This window comes from Pseudochaenichthys georgianus, chromosome 1 (assembly GCF_902827115.2).
Source record: "Pseudochaenichthys georgianus chromosome 1, fPseGeo1.2, whole genome shotgun sequence".
In the NCBI taxonomy this organism is placed as follows: domain Eukaryota; kingdom Metazoa; phylum Chordata; class Actinopteri; order Perciformes; family Channichthyidae; genus Pseudochaenichthys; species Pseudochaenichthys georgianus.
Window position 1 is genome coordinate 25,800,342 of NC_047503.1, and position 22,848 is coordinate 25,823,189.

General features: G+C 40.9%; 1 protein-coding gene across 1 annotated transcript; it reads left to right on the forward strand.

Moving 5' to 3' along the window:
- Positions 1-776: 776 nt before the first annotated feature.
- On the forward strand, positions 777-22,457 carry haspin (histone H3 associated protein kinase). The gene is made up of 15 exons (XM_034080497.2): positions 777-1,250; positions 2,308-2,445; positions 2,657-2,794; positions 5,882-7,727; positions 8,090-8,231; positions 9,732-9,871; positions 9,997-10,179; positions 14,819-14,904; positions 14,994-15,056; positions 15,146-15,237; positions 15,576-15,655; positions 16,246-16,334; positions 20,942-21,084; positions 21,172-21,274; positions 21,898-22,457. The coding sequence occupies exons 1-15, from the start codon at positions 1,090-1,092 to the stop codon at positions 22,097-22,099; spliced, it is 3,606 nt and encodes a 1,201-aa protein (XP_033936388.1). The 5' UTR covers positions 777-1,089; the 3' UTR covers positions 22,100-22,457.
- The last annotated feature ends 391 nt before the right edge of the window (positions 22,458-22,848 follow it).

Consider the following 22,848-nt stretch of genomic DNA (forward strand, 5'->3'; position numbering starts at 1 on the left):
CAAATTCATCTCTATAAAGATATTTTGCAATGCAAAATGTTGCAACTTCAGACAAATGCTTAAAATGTGTTCACAATTCACATACATGTAATGTAAGAGATGCTTTGGTTTACTGTCTTTGAATACGTTTTGCTATATTCCATGGAATGCCCGGCTTAACATCCCGATAGCAATGAATATATTAAATGCTTTGACAATAAATACATAAAACAATTTCATCTGTGGAAGCCGTAGCGCTGTAAAAAGCACGACCAATCACTGGATGGCCTACCTGCCTGTCAGCCTTCCATCTGTGCACATTGCACACATTTATCTCGTGCCCTCATTGGTCATGTGCGCGTTCGTGTGTGTTGGAGGAGGGGCTCTGTAAGGAAGTCTGAAGGAAGAGGCAGATTTTTTCCGGTTGTGTACTTTCAAATTCTAGCTCACTCGAGCTGGTTTCTCCAAAATCACCTACCCCACCTTTAACTAAGACATGTATTTCTATGTCATCAGTTTGCTTGTTTAAAATGTATTACTGTGTCGTCTTAGAGACTTAGAGCATATTGCCTGCATTTTCTGTTCCTTTTAGAATAGATGTATAATGTTCTGTTTTGTTATGCTTTCTAATGTATGGTTGTTAAAATTATACATTTAAATAAATAAATAGTTTATTAAAATCCATCATATCATCATCATATCATAACCATAGATGGTTGTAACCATAGATATATATCTATGGTTGTAACTACTCCAATTCGCCAGGTGGCGCTCTGATGACATCATCACCGACTGTTGACCAATCATCGGTGACTAGCAGTTTGAAGAAGAAGCGGGTACAGATTCGGGATAATAATGAACGACATACAAAAATAGACAATAGCTACCAATCATGGAGACGGGTAGAAACATCTGACTTTATGTATTTTCTATGAGTTTCGTCGATCACTGTTGATCAATTGTATCTGGGCCTTGATAGAATAAGCACAGTTTGCAAAAGGTCGAGCTTGCTACAGTTAACGGTCGGTCGACCGGCAACGACTAGTGCATTTTAACACTCCTTAGCCCATTAATATTACTTAAGTTTCGTTCATATCTATAATCTTAAACATGAATCGAGCACAGCCAGTTTTTATCAAGACATACGGTCGGGAGAGGCGAATGGTGTCCGCCTGGATCTTACCGGATAACCGAAAGAGAGACTTCGACAGCACACACTCAACAGACGGGGACAGCTTCATCGCGGAACCCTCAAAACCTCCGAGGAACAGGTGACGTTATGTTCATGTCGACGATCTAATGGAGAAACTTTATTCAGTTAAATACTCAGAGGTGGGAGAAGTACTCAGATCTTGTATTTAAGTACAGAGTGTAGGACACTAGAATACTCTGTTACCAGAGTGTAGGAATACTAAGTCCTGCATTCCAAAGGTTACTCAACTAACATTTCAAAACGTATTAGCATAACAATATGCTTAAAGTACCAAAAGTACTCATTATGCAGATCGGCCCATATTATAATGATATATTTTATGTCTTGATTATAATTACGGATGCATTAAAGTGTCATTAAAGCTGGTAAAGGTGCAGCTAGTTTTAATGACTTTCTATACTGCATGTAGATGTATTCCAGGTGTAACTAAAGTCTGATTTAAGGGTTGATTATATTTCATATTATTAATCCAAATCTGTAATGTAACTAAAGGTACAACATACATGTAGTGGAGTACAATTACATGATTTACCTCTGAATTGTAATGGAGTAGAATTACAAAGTAGCATAACATTTTAATGCTCAACTAAAGTACAAGTATCTTCAAATTGTACTTAAGTACAGTAATTGAGTACATCTACTTAGTTACTTACTTCCCACCTCTGTGAATACTGTTATTCTTTAATGACTAACACTAGCATGACCAATATATCATAATGGTTGATTACTTTGCTTATCACACATGGCAAATAGTATCAGTCAGCTTATAAATCAAACAAAACTATAGTACACACATTTCATTAAGTGACAGTCCAGCCATAAGCTTGCCCATCATAGAGTATTGACATTGACAACTGCTTAAAAATGTGCAGCTCAGTCACTCACTTACAACATTTAAGTATTATGTATTGTATAGTATTATACTATAGTATAATTATTAAGTAATCCTTTTTTAAAATGTTTATCTGATATCTGAGTAGTATGTTAGTAGACACGAAGAAACACACATGGCACATTTCATTTTATAGAAACAAGTTGGCTACTGAAATACACAAGGCTCATACTCATGGGCTATTGTTTCAACTAACATGTTCATCCGTTTTTTCTTGTCATAGAGAGAAAAAGACTAGTGTTGCTGCTCGTAGAGAGCGGATTCCTGCAAAAAAAACAACTAAGAAATGTCTGACTGAGAGGAGCTTTAAGGAGGAGAATATCCCCTGTCCTCAGCGTTCTCTGAAAAGCAAGACAACCAGGTGTGTGAAAAAAAACAAGTCTTGCAATGCAGTAATATTAATATACATTTATCATAAGTTAACTGTAAAGAAATATTAGTTAATTCGACATATTATCCTTGAGTTTCTTTGCATCGTTTGATCGTCTTATTGGTTTTTTTCCATGACATGCTTTCTTTTGCTCCTCATCCTCCCTTGCTCATTGGTTGGTTTTAATCTTTTTTGTTGTCAGTGGTAGAACATTCCGTTCTGCCAAGACAAAAGCCCTGTTATGTCTGGTAGACACCAGCAATGATGAAGAAGAAGAAGAGAACATCAGCACACCCTCTTCTCCGTGTCCTCGGCCCGCTCAACAGATCAAGAAAACCAGGTCTGTACAAACAAGGATTTTCTGCATGATCAGAGCTTCTGGTTCTTTTTTTTATGTTACTAGAGCAGTTTCTGCGAGAAGACTTTAGACATTGCCTTCCATTTAAAGAGCAACATGCAGGTTAGAGACACCAGTGAATACATGTGTAGGAAAATGATGTATACCAGGGGTACTCAAACTTTTTTGTTAAAGGTTCACTTGTGAATTTTATACAAGGTCAATGGTCCGGATCAATCCCAGTAAAGCCCCCCCCACTCCAATAGTGGAGAAACAAAACTGAAATTAAGAAGTAGTTTCGCTGCGCTATGCATGGGGCCCCCTTGAGGGGGTTTCCCGACATATCGTTGCAGTAAATTAAAGGGTGTTTCATGTTGTCGTTTCGTTGCTGTGGACATTCTTAATCTTTTTTTATTTTGAAATTGTTACGTTTATTCTGGTTTGTTTTGTGTTTGTATCTTTTATTTTAGATGTATTTATTTAATGTTTTGTGAGCTGAGCTGTGTGATTTTATATTGTATGTATCTCTCTGTACAGCACTTTGGTCTGGAGGTTTTAAAGTGCTATATAAATAAAGTTGGATTGGATTAATCTACTTTATTTGGGGGCCCCCTTCTGGTCCAAGCACTTGCCTGTCGGTAAATGCCACCCCTGTATACACACACACATTCAATACATACATATGATGGCTTGAACTAGTGGAAGAAATGGCACTGTTTGTCTGTAGCCAATGCCTTGATACATTATTATTTATTTATGTACATATTCCCCATCATGTCTATTTAAGTCCCATTTCCTGTTTTTATAGTGTCTTATTGTTTTTGTATTGTCTTGTTGTTTTCATATTGTCTTGTTGTTGCGTGTTGGCACCTTGAGTTCATTGTAATTTCGTTGTACCTGTACAATGACAAATTAAAGATCTATCTAACCTCGGCAAAAATGGCATTAGAAGCATTAGAAAGTCAAGGTAAACTTGCGGTTAACTTGCGGTCTGCAATGCGTGTCACGCTCGCGCACACAAGTAAATAATATATATGCACGTTCATTCTCACAACGCGTCAGACACAAGAAAATATACATTAAAGGGGACCTATAATGCAAAATGCACTTTGTGATGTCTTTTATACATAAATATGTGTCCCCGGTGCGCCGGGGAACTCACGCAGTGTCAGAAAATAAAACCCCACTCTCTTTTCCTCCGTACCCAAATCTGTTAAAAACGGGGCTACAACGAGCGGATACAAATTTGCTGCCGATCTGACGTCAAATCTGCAGCGGACCAACAGAAAGTTGCTATCAGAATAGAAACAATGCCTGACATGTTTTGGACGTAATCTCCTATTTGTTTACATTAGCAAGTCTCGGTAACACTCAGAGCTAATCTGTACTGTAGAGCACATGTGTTTAAAAAGCAGGAAATCAAAAAAGGAACTCACCTTGTGATGAACCCGCAAGAGAAAAAGCATTTGAGCTCCATACTGTTTCAGAAATAATCTTTGATGTGGTTTAGAACAGGATGGCGTTTTATCACAGCAGAGGAGCGAACCCCCCTTCGTTCCTCTGCTGTGATAAAACAGCACCGTAAGACGTAGTGTGGAGTTGCATTAGGTAACGCGAGATACGGCTGATACTTGCGCATTAGTTTCTGTTATGGATCAGTATCAACAGTGATGTGATGTGATGTGACTGACGTTAGCTAACATTAACTGTAGCTAACGCCGGTTACTCACCAAGACAGCTGCCCTGTTCCAGAGTCCTGCACGGGTCTGATTTTCAAGACCCGCACCCGCAACGTGCAATACCGAACCCGCCCCGCTACCCGCACATATTGCCAATTAGTTCCGCGACCCGACCCCGTCGGCACAAGATCCGCGACCCGAACCCGCATAGCCTATATATGAGCACTGAAAACGTGCAATTATTAACACACAGTTGCATATTTGTCTCAAAAAGCGTGGGGTGTTGGTTATTTTCTCCATCTAGGATGACACCAAAAGCCTCCCAGACGTTGGATTTCGCTCTTGATGAAGTGTTATTGAAAATGCTGTATTCTCCGCTAGAGAGCTTCACCTCAGCCATTTCTAATGTGGCGCGCACAGCAGCAGATTGATGCGCTGCAGAGGTTATGATTATGCGCGGTCCCGCGGGGGAGAGGTCTGAGGATTTTAAACATTAAACTAATTTATTATTATTTGAATATATTTATTATGCAATACCCGCGACATCTTTGTTTTACCCAGAACCGAACCCGGAAAAAAGCGTTTGAAAAAATACCACCCGCGAATCACCTTTTTTGTGGGTCACCCATCGGGTACCCGACCCGATGCAGGACTCTGCCCTGTTCTCCACTGATTCTCCTCACACCACAGCTCCCTCTGGGAGAGAGAGGAACGAAGGGGGGGAGAGAGATTTAATACGGTTTCCTGATAAACGTTTCGTTTGATAGGCCTCAGCTGTGGAGAGTAGCTCCGGTCCTTTTCCTGTTAAGGAAACTGTAGACTCGATGTCCTGACAGGCAACCTGCACAAACTTCAGCTCACCATGATTACAAATGGTGAAATGCAATGTAAAATTACCGAGAAAATACCAGCTCACTAAATCACAACCGCTCAAACCACTACAAACTACTACCGCGGATTGGGCAGAGAATGAGTCCGAGAAAGTTGCGACGTATATGTGACGTATATGTGACGTAATATGACGCGTTTGACATATGATGTTAAAAAAAGCAGTTTTTAGTAGCAGAGCTCAAAACTGCTCCTTTCCCCTCTGAATTCCTGCCCTTATGTCTCGTAAAACATATATAACCCTGCATTAACTTTTTTTTTTAATTGTAATTTTCAGGCAAGGTTAAGCATAAATCTAGTAAAAAAAAAACCTGCAAGTTGCTCTTTAAGTATATTGATCAAAGTGTCTTCCAACTAATGCTTGTACTTGCTGTTTTCAGTTTGAATGAGAGCTTGGTATTTCCTTTTTTTCCCAAAAATTATTTCAACACCCTTCACAAAAACATTCAGCCCACTGTCTCTATGTGAAGCAAATCTGGGTATAAATGTTCCAGTAAAAGTTTTTCTGTCTTCTTTTTCTTAGTGGTAATCTTCCTTCTGTGAGCCGCTTTGTAACCCGCCGCAGACATGCCGCTGCCACCACACCCAAAAAACCTGAAGCAACTTTCACTAATATACTCAACTCTTCAGAGGAGTTTACTGCTGGAGCTCCTGGTAGGGTTTTCCGGCATGCTAGGAGGAGGGTCCCTCCGTTGTTTGCGGAGAACTCTGTGAATGTTGGAGCGCCTGCCAGATTTTCCCCCAACCCGTTCCAGGAGATATCCCTGAATGAGTCGACGGAGCACAGCCTCGCAGCCTGCCCCAGGAAACCCATCTTCTGCTCCACACCCTCAGCAGGATCCTTCATCAAACGGCCACACCTTGAACCCCTGTCAGTCACCGATCAATCTTCCAGCCTTCCATTCCTTTCAGTTAGTGGTGTAGGTGTCACATTCCAAGAAGACTTGGCTTCACCAGGGCGGCCCTCCTCCCCACCATGTTCTTCACCATCCCTTGGGCTTCATTTGGAGGAGAAGCCAAAGTCAAGTCTATGTGAACAAAAAGCAGACCTGGATCACCATGAAGAACTTTCTGATGATTTGCTTGTGGAGAGCAAAGGAAGCAGCTGTGGTAAGGGAGCCAAAAAGCCCAGTGAAGACATAAAGACAAAGGATTTGGGGGAATTACCAAGTCTAATTCAGCTTTCTACTGATGACCACAATCAATTTGTATCAGCAGCAGAAGGGTTAGAGTTTATGATCGAGGCTCTGAAGGAGCAATGTTTGACAGAGCGCTGCAGCGTGTACTTGGAAAGATTTGGCGACCTCACTATTTCTCTGCTATGCGGTAAAACAACCTTCTCATCCTGTTTGGCAGATACAAGCGTAGCCCACAGTCTCCGAACAAGTGAACATCCATCATCCGTGGATGGCTGTCAACCTGTGGACCCCTCACAGTCTTTAGTACCATCATTTCATCTCTCAGTATCTGCAGCTTCAGGAACTGACAGTCAAAGCTCTATCAGTTCTCCATCAGCTGAGCTCTCATCCACACAGACATCCATGGAGAAGCTTGCGTCAGTTCTAGAAGTTGAGTCGACTCACAACAAAAACAGCAGTGTTGAGTTTCTCATGGAAACACAATTCCCAGCCAACCACATAAAGGATGAATGTGTTAATAAGAAAGGCACAGTTTCAGTCAGAAGGTCAGATACAAACAAGTCTGGAAATGACAAAACATGTGACATTAAGGACCCAGAAGGTCCCATATGTTCAGGAGAATTCCCTGAGGGAGGGGTGGCGTCTGTTAGACATTCAATAAACCACAGTGGCCCAGTAGATCAGACACACTCTAATGACAGAGAAACAGAAGAAAAAACAGCGCTGATCGTAACAGTCCTTAAGGAGCGATGTCTTAGGGGCAAAGTCAATGTCAAGGTAAAGAGATTGACTAGATTGCAACTAAAAGAACGTCCGCGGCTCAAAGACACAATGCATAAATCACCCACAGTTGTGGCAGACTTGAACAGTGATGACCAGCCACAGAATGCGGGGTCTGAAAGTGACACTAAACATTGTAATGAAGACATTTCTGCCAGGAAAGGCAATGTAAAAAAGAGGGGAACAATGTGCTCTGAGGACAAGATCGTAAAGACTGTCCCCAAAGGAAAAATTATGTCTCTGGCTCCTAAAGAAAAGAAAAGGAAGAGCATGGACCAACCTGGGACGACAAGGAAGGCATGTGTCAGCGGTCTGAGTGTGAGTCGCTGGAAGAACAAAGGCAGCTCCAGCAAACAGAAGGTCAGAGGCAGCACTGCACAGGCGTTTGGAAACACAACGGTGAACTGCAGCATCAACGAGCTGATGTCCACACAATACAAAAAACCACGGGTGAGAATAACACACAGCACTGTACTGCAGAAACATTAGGTTGACTCTATGCTTTTTACTAAGGAGTAGGAGTCATTTCATTTAGAGGCACACAAAGACTTTCAAAAGCACAGTGAGAAATGTTCAATTTATAGCCTATTGTACCTATACTTGTTGCACTGTTGTTCAACTTTCTAATACCTGACATCGTGTACATCATCACAGAAAAAAAATTGGATTTTTGTTTATAATGTGTAATTTTTAGTTTTGACTACAACCCACCCAACAATTAATAAATATGTATTATTAGGAAGGTTTTCAAAAATGTAGACAGGTGGAGCTGTGGCGTCATTGACAAACTGTGATATCCATCCTGTGTGTAGGAGCCGTCTGGAAACATGAATTTCTTCACCCCGGTGAGAGGGGCAAAGCTTAACCTCTCATATCTGTTGGCTGACCTCACACCCAACACACACACCTGGAGCCGACTCAAAGCTGCCCTCTCTGTTCATCGCAAGGGCATGGGTATGACACACACACCGTAAAGTTATTTTTGTCACTCGATTGCTCTGTTCTATTTCATTTCCTTTAATCGTTTATTTGAACAGGGACAATGCACATTAATGAACACTTTAAACAAATAATGATTCAAGTGTAAATATGCCGGATTTTAGCTTTGAGCTCATTTCCATCCGTAGTCCCTCACACACAACATTTAAGAACATGACATTTATATACATAGCAAAAATAAATACATGATATGCAGAAAGAGCAAGAGCAGCATACACAAGTATTTACCACATGGCAGTACAATGTAGCAGCTACGACATATAAAGTGCAAGAGGAGATAAAAGAGCTACATAAAGTGCAAGAGAAGATAAAAGAGCTACATAAAGTGCAAGAGAAGATACAAGAGCTACATAAAGTGCAAGAGAAGATAAAAGAGCTACATAAAGTGCAAGAGAAAGATACAAGAGCTACATAAAGTGCAAGAGAAGATACCCCTGTGTTAAAGTGCATTTCTATTGACATAAAAATGTAATTTAAAGCGGCCAGACACTAATGAGAGTAGGGCTGCACGATTTTAGGAAAAAATGTAATTGCGATTTTTCTGACAAATATTGCGATTGCGATTCGATTTGCGATATTTGTTTTTAACGGAAGTTTATTGTAAAATGCGGCCATAACTCCGGCTAGGAAGGTCGCATCAACATGCTCCCGTCTCTAGCTCGTCCGAGCTACGAGTGAAAGAACTAAACTTACATGAAACTTCCGTTGGGTTGCTTTAAAGTCAAGCTTCAGTTTAAGATTCACCCTGTAATAGAAACATGTGATGGAGCATTACTAACCTGACTCAGATGATCTCACCAAACCATCTAGGAAAGCTCCATTGGAAGCCATTTGGAAAGGGCAGGCACTTTCAATTGGATCAATCTGTCTTATCACCTTCTATCATGGAACATGTTAAAAAAAGAAAGAGGAAGAAATAAAATTAAAAAATCGCAGGCTTTGCGATTTGATAATTGCATCATTTCAAATCGCGATTTCGATTTTAAAATCGATTAATCGTTCAGCTCTAAATGAGAGGGGGCAGAATTAATGAAAGGGTAAGATCATACATGTTGGGCTGTTGATTCATCTTGATTGATGGCATTTTCAAGCTTTTTCTGGATTACTTTCCATTACGATTTTTCGAAGGTCAGAGTCAGCTGAGCAAAGATGCACAGATGTTTCAACAAGCCAGACTAGGTCAATATGTTCACTAAATATATGAATCACTTACTGCAATAAGATACAGTAGGCCATGCTTTACAACAATACAACTTGATTAGGTATTTTGACTCATGCCTAGTTTTCATCTGATCAATATTTAGTGGGCACACTTCAACATGTTGGTGATCCTCCTGAAAGTATGAGTAGTCTGCTTTCTCTGTGTGAATTTATAAATACAGTTTGTTACATTTCCCATTTTCCAGTGTCTTTTTTAATTTCCCTTGCCTTTTCTTCCTCATTCTCTTTACTCAGTAAAACTTACTCTGGGCAGTTTACGCCATTCGGAATCAAGTATGAGCGCTGCAGATTTAAGCCAGGACCTCTTTGCTACTCCCTTTCGAACACCGTTTCCCAAACACCTCCGGTCACAGCTGCAGAGCTGCGATTCTCCGGTACAGTACACATCTCCAGCCTTGAAAGAGTTATGATTTTCTATTTTGCACTGCTTACTTTCTACATGCTTGTTGTTTGACTGATAGGAATGTTTGACACGTCCTCCTTCCTGTTAATTTCCCAGCTTGTGTGTGAGGATCTGTCAGATGCAGAGAAGGTGTATGCTGAGTGTGGCCAGCACCACACTCTGCCCTGGGAGGAGTGTATACTCCCTCAACGTATGAAACAGTGTGTGAAGATAGGAGAGGGGACCTTCGGGGAGGTCTTCTCCACCACCAACGCCTCAGGGGACAAAGTTGCACTCAAAGTACGTGTTTTTGTGTTATACGATGTGTTGTTTACATTACATGTTAGACGCTTTTATCCAAAGCGACTTACATTCTCAATACTGTGGGCAAACCCCACAGGAGCAATTTGGGGTGAAGTGTCTTGCCCAGGGACACAACGACATGCTGACTGCAGTGTGACCATCTGATCCCCAGATCAAGGCTCTATCCACTGCGCCACACGCCTGTTTAAGATCTAACAATGTAATAAAACATATGACATCTTTAGTAGACAGTATGTTTAAAGAAGGGGACTTCCCCATTGGTCAGAAATATACTGAACAAAAAGATAAACGCAACACTTTTGTTTTTGATCCCATTTTTCATGAGATGAACTCAAAGATCTAAAACATGTTCTACATATATATATATATATATATATACACAAAATAACCATTTCTCTCAAATATTGTTCACAAATCTGAAAAAATCTGTGATAGTGAGCACTTCTCCTTTGCCGAGATAATCCATCCCACCTCACAGATGTGACATATCAAGATGCTGATTAGACAGCATGATTATTGCACAGGTGTGCCTTAGGCTGGCCACAATAAAAGGCCACTCTGAAACGTGCAGTTTTGCTTTATTGGGGGGGTCCGAAAACCAGTCAGAATCTGGTGTGACCACTATTTGCCTCACGCAGTGCAACACATCTCCTTTGCATAGAGTTGATCAGGTTGTTGATTGTGGCCTGTGGAATGTTGGTCCACTCCTCTTCAATGGCTGTGCGAAGTTGCTGGATATTGGCAGGAACTGGAACATGCCGTCGTATATGCTAGGGATGTAACGATATACCGAATATCGCGGTAAATAAACGTCCCAATACCGTCGTGAGACTGAAAAAATCTACTGCGATTTCTTTTTTAAATTAATTTAACTTTTTTTTTTTTTTTTTTAAACACTTTATTTTGTTTTAAACCTTTATTTAACCAGGTGGTCCCATTGAGATCATCGATCTCTTTTTCAAGAGAGACCTGTCCAACATGGCAGCAAGTAGGTTACAACATGAACATAAAACAACAGAACACAAAAGGACATCGTATTTGCTACATTTACACACCTAGAGACATTGACAAGTACCAACAGTATATTTATATCTCGCCCTGTCAATAAGCCTCACCTTCTTGGCAAAAACTGTATTGTTTTTGAAGTGGTGGAGAGACAATGTACAGTTTGATCCACTGCTGTCACCCATGGCCAAAGCATATCTCTCCGTCCCACTGAGGTGGCGTTAGACTTTTTCGGATCGTAAAATGTCCGTCATAATCTCTTATTAACCGTCGGGTCTGAACTGTTCACAAGAGAGCACGCTCGTGAACTTTCAACGGGGGGGGGGGGGGGGGGGCACCTCGCGGAACTTTTATGCGTTTTGACTTGGCTCCAAAAACCATTACCTCAGTTTTATCTTTGTTTAATTGGAGAAAGTTCTGACACATCCAGTCATTGATTTGTTCAATGCACTTACTCAGTGTTTGAATTGGAGCATAGTCTCCTGGTGAAATTGTTACGTACATTTGTGTGTCATCTGCATAGCTATGGTAACTTATTTTGTTGTTTTTCATTATCTGAGCCAGTGGTAGCATGTAGATGTTAAAGAGAAGAGGCCCCAAGATGGAGCCTTGAGGAACCCCACATGTCATATTTGTCAACTCAGATGTGTATTTACCTATAGAAACAAAGTTGTTTCTGTCCTTTAAGTAGTCACTTTGTTTTTGACACTTTAAAATACTGCTATCCTACTAAAATGCTGTACAAATCAGATTTATTATGTAATAAAGAAACATTTTCTGAGTAAAACATTTTTTTATTGAAAAAGAAAATATTGAATATTTTTTTAAAATGTATTATTCAATATCGCGATAAATACCGTACCGTGGACTTGTTATCGCGATATTATCGTACCGTGAGTTTTTGGTATCGTTACATCCCTAGTATACGCCGATCCAGAGCATCCCAAACATGCTCAATGGGGGACATGTCCGGTGAGCATGCTGGCCATGCAAGAACTGGGATGTTTTCAGCCTCCAGGAATTGTGTACAGATCCTTGCAACATGGGGCCGTGCATTATCATGCTGCAACATGAGGTGATGGTCAAATCAAATCAAGTTTTATTTATATAGCACATTTATAAACGATTTTTGGTCGAGCCAAAGTGCTGTACATATAATAAAAATAGCCTACAGTAGAGACACTTTACAGCTAATACAACAGCACAGATTGTTCGGAATATCAGTATGAGAAAAACTACACTCTATCCTTAGACGATAGTCGTGGATGAATGGCACAACAATGGGCCTCAGGATCTCGTCACGGTATCTCTGTGCATTCACAATGTCATCAATAAAATGCACCTGTGTTCGTCGTCCATAACATACGCCTGCCCATACCAGAACCCCACCACCACCATGGGCCACTCGATTCACAACATTGACATCAGAAAACCGCTCACCCACACAACGCCACACACGCTGTCTGCCATCTGCCCTGAACAGTGAAAACCGGGATTCATCCGTGAAGAGAACACCTCTCCAACGTGCCAGACGCCATCGAATGTGAGCATTTGCCCACTCAAGTCGGTTACGACGACGAACCGGAGTCAGGTCGAGACCCCGATGAGGACGACGAGCATGCAGATGAGCTTCCCTGAGATGGTTTCTGACAGTTTGTGCAGAAATGCTTTGGTTATGCAAACCGATTGTTGGTCTCAGACGATCTTGGAGGTGAACATGCTGGATGTGGAGGTCCTGGGCTGGTGTGGTTACACGTGGTCTGCGGTTGTGAGGCCGGTTGGATGTACTGCCAAATTCTCTGAAACGCCTTTGGAGACGGCGTATGGTAGAGAAATGAACATTCAATTCACGGGCAACAGCTCTGGTGGACATTCCTGCTGTCAGCATGCCAATTGCACGCTCCCTCAAAACTTGCAACATCTGTGGCATTGTGCTGTGTGATAAAACTGAACATTTCAGAGTGGCCTTTTATTGTGGCCAGCCTAAGGCACACCTGTGCAATAATCATGCTGTCTAATCAGCATCTTGATATGCCACACCTGTGAGGTGGGATGGATTATCTCGGCAAAGGAGAAGTTCTCACTATCACAGATTTTTTCAGATTTGTGAACAATATTTGAGAGGAATGGTTATTTTGTGTATATAGAAAATGTTTTAGATCTTTGAGTTCATCTCATGAAAAATGGGAGCAAAAACAAAAGTGTTGCATTTATATTTTTGTTCAGTGTACTAATGACATCATATTTTAAAATCAAGGTTCACTAACCAGCTTTTTCTATACCGTATTTCATAGCTTTCATCAGTGAATAAAAACTTGCTCACTTGTTTTAACACAAACTAAATAGGGACTTTTGGTCACCAGATAACAAGCACTTGAAGTTAACATAGTGACATTGTCATTTGCTTAAGAAGGCTGTGAGAAAAGGTTGAGTTTAAAATATTTGATAGCATATTTGGTTACTTAGGTGATGATCAAATCTGCATACTGTTGGAGAAATATTTTCCTAGGCCTCACTTACCTCATTCACACCAACGCAACTCCGGTTCAAGCTCCGTGCTAGAGCTTTTCAGGTTCAGAACCGGTTCTTCGGTTTAGCTCCGGCTCTTTTCACACTGCCCAGAGTCCGACTGGTGCTGCGTCATTGCGTCATCGTTTGCGTCATGACGTAACCGTTTGCGTGCCTGCTTCATAAAGCCAAACCGCGCGGAAACCCCTCACAGCTGACACCGACAACAACAACAATGGCCGATTGTGCTCCAGCTTCCTCTGTACCTCTTCGGAAGACCAGATTCCCAGTAGGTAGCTGGTCTCTTCAGTGGACCACTGCTGCTTGTTAAGTTTCTCCATCGTTGTGTACAAGCTGGATAAAACGCGGGCTTCTTGTTGTTGTTCAGGAATTGATCCCGCCCCTGCCCCCGCCTCGACGTAAGCGTGACGTATGTGGTGCTTTTGCTCTGGCCGGACAATTTTTTTGGTGCTTGAAACGAACCGGATTCCGGAGCTAAGAGGCTGCTCCGCTGCGGTGTGAAGAGGAAAACCCGGTGCTTTTCAAGCTCCAGCTCCGAACCGGCCCCGAAACACCGTTGGTGTGAATGAGGTAACTGAGTTCAGGCACCTGTAGCATTGGGTGCTGTGCACTCAGTGTTTTGTCGCCCTATTCCTGCCTGTTAGCGTCAGCTGATAGAGGTGCTATGGTTTTATCTTGTTATGCACAATGTTGATTATTCTCTCAGAACTAGCTAAATACAGTACATGGGTCTGGGGTAGAGATCTTCAGAATTTGTTTGGCATCCTCTGTCAACTCGTGGCACAGCACATGTCTTGTGAATTCTCCGGCCGAAGCTCCAAATAAACCGTCAGTGTTCGCCATCAAAGTCCCTGCTCTCCTGTGTTGAGTTTCGTCTCCATTGCTTCAGAAGTTTCCATCACACATACTATTCTTACTTATGTTTATATTTATTAAAAAAAACTAGAGCAAAACATGCTCGATGCAATTTGCTTTTATTAAGAAACCCCATAGTGAAAAATATAATACATATTCAATGAAATATACAGTATGTGTGTTTGTGGGGGTATTCTGGAGTAAACAGTGGCTCTTGTCTTGACAGGTCATTCCAGTAGAGGGCAGTGAGAAGGTAAATGGGCAGGACCAGAAGACATACGGAGAGATTCTCCATGAGATTATTATCTCAAAGTAAGTGGTACATGACACTGCCCATCACACTACTCCATTTGCCGTGATTCAGCTAAACAGCATTGTTATTTTTTTTATTTTTCTTTAAGGGATCTGAGCAGCTTAAAAGACAAGCAGCAGAACAAAACTCACGGATTTATCGGACTCGACGAGTAAGCAACTCTCTCTTTTCTTAGTATTTTTGACCGTTAGCGTCTCAGTAGTTTTCAGTGGTGATGTGACCCAATTTGTTCCCTTTCAGTCTCCACTGCGTTCAAGGCTGCTACCCTCCAGATTTCATGAATGCTTGGGACACCTTCGACAAGAATAAAGTCTCTGAGAACGACAGACCAGGTCAGTGAGAACAAAGCCTGTTACCATTTTTCAACATGTCTGTAAGGTTGGAAGATAGAAGTTGAATGCTTATTTTTTTTGTACAAGATGATCTGCCTTTTAAACGAATACTTGACCCCAAAAAGACAATTTCTTTATCATTTACTCACCCTGTGTTACATTGACTTCTTTAAGAAAACGTTTTTTTTCCCGTGCTTCTTCAGTAAACAAAGAATAAAGAAACTGAGATATATTTTAGTGTTAATTATTCCTTTAAGGGGACAACAAGCTATGTGCTTCCGGCCAGGCTACCTGTTTGTTTCCCTCATTGTGTCTCTGTTGTTTTTCTCCATGCTCAGATTTCTTTGAAAAGGATCAGTTATTCATCATCCTTGAGTTTGAGTTTGGAGGCACGGACCTGGAGAACAGCGATGGAATGGTAATCACACCCCATCATAATGAAGACTGCTGGATATTACCTCCCATCTGTGCAGGGCCGTGTTCTGCAGTGATGTTCAGCATTTATCAATGATGTCAGTGACGACTCAAAGGATCTCATTGACTCTGAAAATGCTGAAGCTAGCAAACTTAGACAGTTGTTTTACAAATACAAGTGCCATTTTGTTTTGTCTTCCCTGGAATGATTTTTGAAGTATTGCAGTCGAGTCTGTCTGCTCGTTAATTACAGAACTTCACATAACTTTAACTTCAGCATAACCCACTACACTCTTCTGTCATCACTCGAGATAGAGCTCATAATACTTGCACAGATGCTGTAAAGATGTGCTTAAACATTAATGAAAAGACTGCACAGTACTCCCTTGAATTTAGTTTTCACACCATGATGTCAGTCTACTATGTGCTGGAGATAATGCTGAAAGATTCAAAAGAAGCTGAGCATGTAAACAACATGTGTGGCAGTTGATTAATTTGGGTGGAACATGTTTAACTATTTTCCTATAAATTGTTTAGTTGTGGTGTTGAAGTAAACGGGCTTTCCCTAATTCGGGCCTTTCTTATGTCGTCAAGCTGTCGTCTTTGTTCGTGGCAAAGGGCATCCTTCATCAGGTGACAGCTGCCTTGGCTGTGGCTGAGCAGGAGCTACACTTTGAACACAGGTACAGTACACTACACACACACACACACACACACACACACACACACACACACAAAATCACAAATCATAGCATCTATGATAGTCTGCATCAATCAAGCCGAGCAGGACAAGACACTATGGATATAAAGTATTTAAAATATCGATCACAGAAAAAGAAAAAAAAGAAGCATATTGTCAATGTACTTAACAAAAACAACATATATTTTTTTTATTTGAGGAGCTTAAAGGTTAACTGAATATGTGTGACTGGTGTTTAATAAATGTTCTGCTGTGCATGATGGACTTATGGACTTTTGTCTTTTTAATAGATCTATAGAGCAATTAAACAAAACTGATAAGACTCCAATGAGCAGCACAATGAATTCCTGAAAACGTGTGTTTAGCTGTACATAGTAGGTTCTTAGGCCCTGTCTCAGGACGACTATTTTCATTTCCTCGCTCCTCGGTAGGGTTGGGTATCGTTTGAATTTCCACGATTCTGATTCCGATTCTACTTTTCGATTCCGTTTCTTAACGGTTCTCAATTCCGATTCTTTGAGGGGCAGGGTAAAAAAATGATACATTTGTAGCCTTTATTTGACCAGGTGAAAGCCCCTTGAGATCAAAAGATCTCTTTTTCAAGGGTGACCTGCAGAACATGCTTCTTCCACCAAAAAAATTACATTTATTCGAGAAAGTTTTACACAGGTTAGTTTACAGTAATATTCACATTAATCAGTCTGTTTATATTCACTGCTATATAACTGTAACCTGAGAACCACTGAAGCTACAACAGTGCAACAGTCCAACTTTTAAAGGAAACCCCCCCCCCCCCCCCCCCCCCCCCCCCCATTTAAAAACAGTTCTTGTTGAGAAAAACAAGCATATCTGCCTTCTCAGGCATACCGGGAAGAAATGTTTGAACATTTTAAAGTAAAATGCTTAAATCTGGGGCACTTTAAGCAGAATTACTAGAGACTAGATCTAGGGGGTACAACTCTAAACACCCATATGAAAAAGATTTGTTTACATTTTAATAATTAAATAAGTATGTGAACATAACCAATAACCAATAACCTTTTTTATCCCAATAATTATAAAAGAGTGCCTTGGAAATATGTGTTTACATAAATTGTAATCAAAACGTTTGAGACCCACTGAGATAACTTGGACTAAAGTGAACTATCTAAACACTCAGAGTCCTTTACCTCACTGAGCTGAAGTTATCAGCCTCAGTCTGACTGGAGAGGACTCTCCCTCCACATCATTGTAGAAACATCTTCTTCTTCCGTTAGAGCAGCTAGCACCAGATGCTAATAACAATAGCGCGTAACGGTGCACCCTCCCTTTCTCCCTCGCTCGCTCCCACGCTCACTCGCACTTTGGCTGTGAGCTGCGGGCGCCAGATAAGCCAACATCCCCCATTTTCATCACTTACAGCGCCCATCGTACAGGGCAAATGAAAAGTGTAACCGGGATGAAAAGGGTGTAACATTTACTTAATTATGAATGTTGTTACATCAAGGCCGAAAAGTAGGATGAGCACCAATGGTCACAAATGTGTTTTCCCTCCCAGAGCTGCCAGCGCAGCGCCTCCACAGATCTGGCGCCCTAGGCGAACATCTATAACGCCAGTGCGACGGCCGGCCCTGGTCTCAGGTTACGCTGTAGGAAGTGTAGGTACAACCATATATATATATATAAACCTATGATATAAACACGTGTTTATATATATCTATGGGTACAGGGTACAACGCTACATTTCCCGCCCCGCCGCGGTCATACAGTAGGCTACGGAGAGCGGCGAGAAACATTTCCTCAGGCATTGAAAAGCAGAACCGAAATTCACATTTCTAAATGATGCCGTTGGAATCGAAATGTTGGAACCGGTTCCGAACCGGAACCGGTTCTCGGTACCCAATGTCACTACCCGATCCGTCCCCCTGCCCGATCGGTGCTGCGCATGTGCGAGATGGTCCGCCATGTTGGACAACTCCGGACGGGAACCCAAGATGGACACTTGACACAGTGGCTTTTAGCAAAGCTCAAAAAGAAAACTCGAGAGATGAGTTATTGTTATTACAACGTGACTTCACTATTATTTAACAACTCTTTTTATTGGGTTCTTTTATTTGGGGTTAAGTACATTGTCAGAATAAGTGAGAAATGGATTTAACTTCTGTTAGACAGCTATCATACTGAATAAATATTTACTGTGAATGTATGCAAAAATGTATGGCATATGGCTATCTATATATCTTCTATCTATATGGCGCTGGCTTCATCTATCGGGAAATGATCGTATAGAGTGGCGAAGTCCCTCCACTTCCGGGGGACCTCCGTGGGACCTTATTTCGGAAAAATCATGTATTGAAGTCAATGGAGAGAGAAAGATTATCTTTTGATTCCGTTTGAATTGTGCAACGAATTACACATGATGTTTGTCAATTTAAAAGATAATTTTGCAAGTCAACATTTTTTTAAATGTGTCGTAAAACTGTGAAGTAACAAAAAATGTTGTGTGAAGCGCTCAATGAACTACAACTCTGGTCTTGCATACGTCACCAACACCAAGATGGCCGTCACGTTAGCACATTTCACCTCTTTCTTTCAGAATGAAGAGAAAAGTCTTAAAAGAGGTGAAAATCACTACAAGTCTGGCCATGTTGAGAACTGTACATACACAAAAGGGGAGTTATTCGTTCCTTAAGAGCCAGCATGCGGGACCGGCTATACAAGGTTTCAGTGAGTAACATGAGTGTAATGTGTAACGTTAATGTGCGCGACTCTGGGATTTGTAGTCTTTCTAGTTGCGTATTTTTCAACAGTTTTAAGACAAACTGTGACTTTTTTGACATCGAAATTATTTTTTAAGATTGACAAACATCATATGTGTAATTCGTGGCACAATTCAAACAGAATCGAAAGATACGTTTTCTCTCTCCATTGACTTCAATACATAATTTCTCAGAAATAAGGTCTCGGCGGAAGTAGATGGGCGTGACTTCGCCACTCTATAGAGCAGGGGTATTCAACTAAAATTCAACGAGGTCCAGTTAGAGAAAATCTCCCCATGCAAAGGTCCGGAACATCAAAATGTCTAAGTTGCCTTATGAATTAGTGTGATATATATTAAAGTAGCCTGGAGCTTTATCAACGTCTGCATGTAATCAACAGCTGACTGTCAATCAAATAAAGAAAGTACAATTCAAAAACAACAATATTTATTGTCAATTAACATTGAACTATACAGATATACTGTGGATATGTGTAATGTTCCTCTCGGGCTGCATTTAAAAATACAATAGAGAAAATAAATAAAATAGCTTTTGAAAATATGTGCATCTTAAAAGTGCTTAATTTTAGATAAATCAAATAAAGTGTAGCAGCAGCTTGAGTTTCCCTTTTTCTTTGTTAACCATTTCACATCATGACTTAACTGTTTCAGACGATTATGGAACAATATCAGTCTTTACACATCGTAACAATTGAACAGTTTAAAGTTTATTTTTCTTTCCCTCTTATATTGCAGTCCCTCACTCACTTTTTTGTATTCAGTGCGAGAATTGAGCTCGAGCTTGTCCTGCCAGGAGTTTGTAAATCTGGGCTGAAATGGTGTCAGGGCCATTCTCATACACACATGCAGGTGTTCATTGGTTAGCCTGGGTTAGCCTGGGTTAGCCTGCGCTGGAACGATATTTAGTTTTAATTTTGATCCTGGTCGACTGATCATATTGGGCTCTGAGACTGCTTATTTTTTGTGACCTCAGTTCTGACTTGAGAGGGAATGTTTGGTCAAACACTTTGTATTTGTCTCATAGTGGCGTTTTGACACTTTTAATGAGCGCCACGGTCTCTGAACAAATGAGACACATTGGTTCTGTGCTCCCAGTGGGCAGGATGAACATGAATGAGTCCGTCCACTAAAAAGGTTAAAAGCTCTGTTCTCACTGTCCACTTTCCTCTTCTTGGAGAGCGCCATGTGTAATTATTTGTCTCTCCCTGTCTGCCGCTAACATGCCTGTTCACTCTTCTGTACTCTTCTGTATCGCTAATTATTCTCTTCACTCACTTTCCTCTCCGCTTCTCTCTGCCGTGCTCTCATCTCGTCTTCTGTGTTTCTCTCCCTGTATCGCTCACTCGTCTCTTTCGCCCCCTGTCGGCAGCGGTTAAAATAGAATCGCCCCGTCAAAATTGAAATCCCCTATTAATGTATTGATTATAGGTCCGTATAGGCCGGCGTCCGGGTCCGGATCCGGACCGTGGTCCGTCTGTTGCCGACCCCTGCTATAGAGTCTTACACACGGAGCCGTTTGCCCCCCCCCCAGAGCGTTCCGTTTGCAGATCTATCCACCTTGGGACCCGTTATCGTTTGTGGGATCCGTTTCTGTCATTTTGTTACGGCCTTGTGTAAACGAAAGGGCTATACGCAAGAGAAACTATGCAGAACACGAGGACGAAACGGGTTGTATCTGCATAGTATCTGCTTAACTTCACATCAGATGGGAAATGTGGCACACATTGTGTTTTTAAGCCGCCGCAGTGACGCAGTTGGGTGTGTGTATATGGTGTCAGTGTGATTGTTGGTGTCCTGTTACAGCAACTTTAATCCTGTGCTCCTCACTGCAGGGACCTTCACTGGGGCAACGTGCTGGTCCAAACAACCAAGGAGAAGAGAGGGAGCTTCCTGCTGAACGGAGCAGCCCACTCTCTGGAAACCAAAGGGGTGTTGGTCCGCATCATTGACTACTCTCTCTCCAGACTAGAAATCGGTCAGTATGTTATTCCCTCCTTCTTGCACAAAATGTTTATCTAACAACACGATGAGTAATAAGAGGCATATGTTTTGTTCCCTCCAGATGGTCTGACGGTCTCCTGTGATATCTCAAATGATGAGGAACTCTTCATGGGCCAGGGAGATTACCAGTTTGAGATATACAGACTAATGAGACAGGAGAATGGGTCAGTGTTTGAATGTGTCCTTGCTAAACTCAGAAACACCAGTGTGACATGTAACTGGAGTTTCTATGTGCTGTAAAGAGTCATCTTACTATATACTGTACATACGCATACATGTATTAAGAAAGGATAAGGATAACAGAGCAAGCATTGGATTTCTTATTGATTTGACTTTGTCGTCCAAAAATAGAACTCGTGGATTACTTCAAAGTTTGACCACAGAGAACTTTACTGTTAAAGACTCTTAATGAGGTGGATTTCAACAAACATCGATCATTTGTATGAGAGGATATGACTTCTCTATGAGCCATCCAGTCCGACACTGATATTTATTTGGTTGTCCATTGTGATTTGTCTTTAAGGAATGGTTTGACATTTGACAAAAATGCTTACTGTCTTTGCATGGATAACAAGAACTACCTCTTTCGTATTTATTTGTTTACTTGAAGCTGATTTAATAGAGACTGGAAACAGCTGGTCTCTTTAAACACATATCCATCTACCAGACTCATGTTCTGAATTTGTAATTGTGATTTCATCCATCTTGTGGATGATTGGGTTTATTTGAGTGTTTAACACCTCAGAGTTGTTGTGTCACTGATTTGTTTGTACTCTATTTGTCTCAGAAACAACTGGAGTAACTACCACCCCCACTCCAACGTGCTGTGGCTGCACTACCTGTGCTCCAAGCTGCTCTCCATGAAGTACCGGAGCGTTGGAGGGAGGGGGTTAAAGGCAATGCGAAAGCAGCTCACTTGTTTCTATGACAACGTCCTCCAGTACAGCTCTGCGATGGAGGTGCTGCAAAAGTGCCCCATGTTACAGTAGTACGTGAGCACTGAACACAGGACTTTTTTAATATGAGATGTATGAGTTCCATAAATACATTTGTGTAGTTTCTTTGTTAAATGGAAAGATAAGACGGTAGTTTCTCCTTATTCCCCAACCTAATGTAAAGTGTTTCAGAATTTTACTAAGGTTAAGCAACCGTTTGTATTCTTGTCTTACATTTAATTTTAAAGTGTAATAATGCCTGTTCTTCCACTGATGTATTTTTCTTTTAATAGCCGATAGCTAATAGTTCATTTTGTTACTGTATTTGTCCTGAATACATTAATACTGTATATATGCAGATCAAAATATTGTTAATCAATAAATTGTATCTGATTGTTAAAACAATCTAAAAGTTGTATGTGATCACAATTTGTGCAATTAAAAATAACAATGTTATTTGGTAATTTATCAAAACGTTTTATTATTAATAACTAACCATCCAGTGAAACACACACAGATTTAGACACTTTTGTGAACATTATTTGAGAGAAATAGGCCTTTTGTTTAAGTCTTAGATCTTTGATTTCAGCTCATGAAAAATGGGAGCAAAACAAAAATGTTGCATTAATATATTTCTTCAGTGTATTTATTTTTTCAAAATATGAAGGGCGAAAATTCATTAAAAAACGAGACCTTTTAGTTGCTTGGGGTCAGTGAAGTTTATCTTCGGTTAGTTAGGACAAATAAATAAAAAAAAAAAAAATAGTATTTATGCTGTGGGGCATTCGGCCATTGTGGACAAT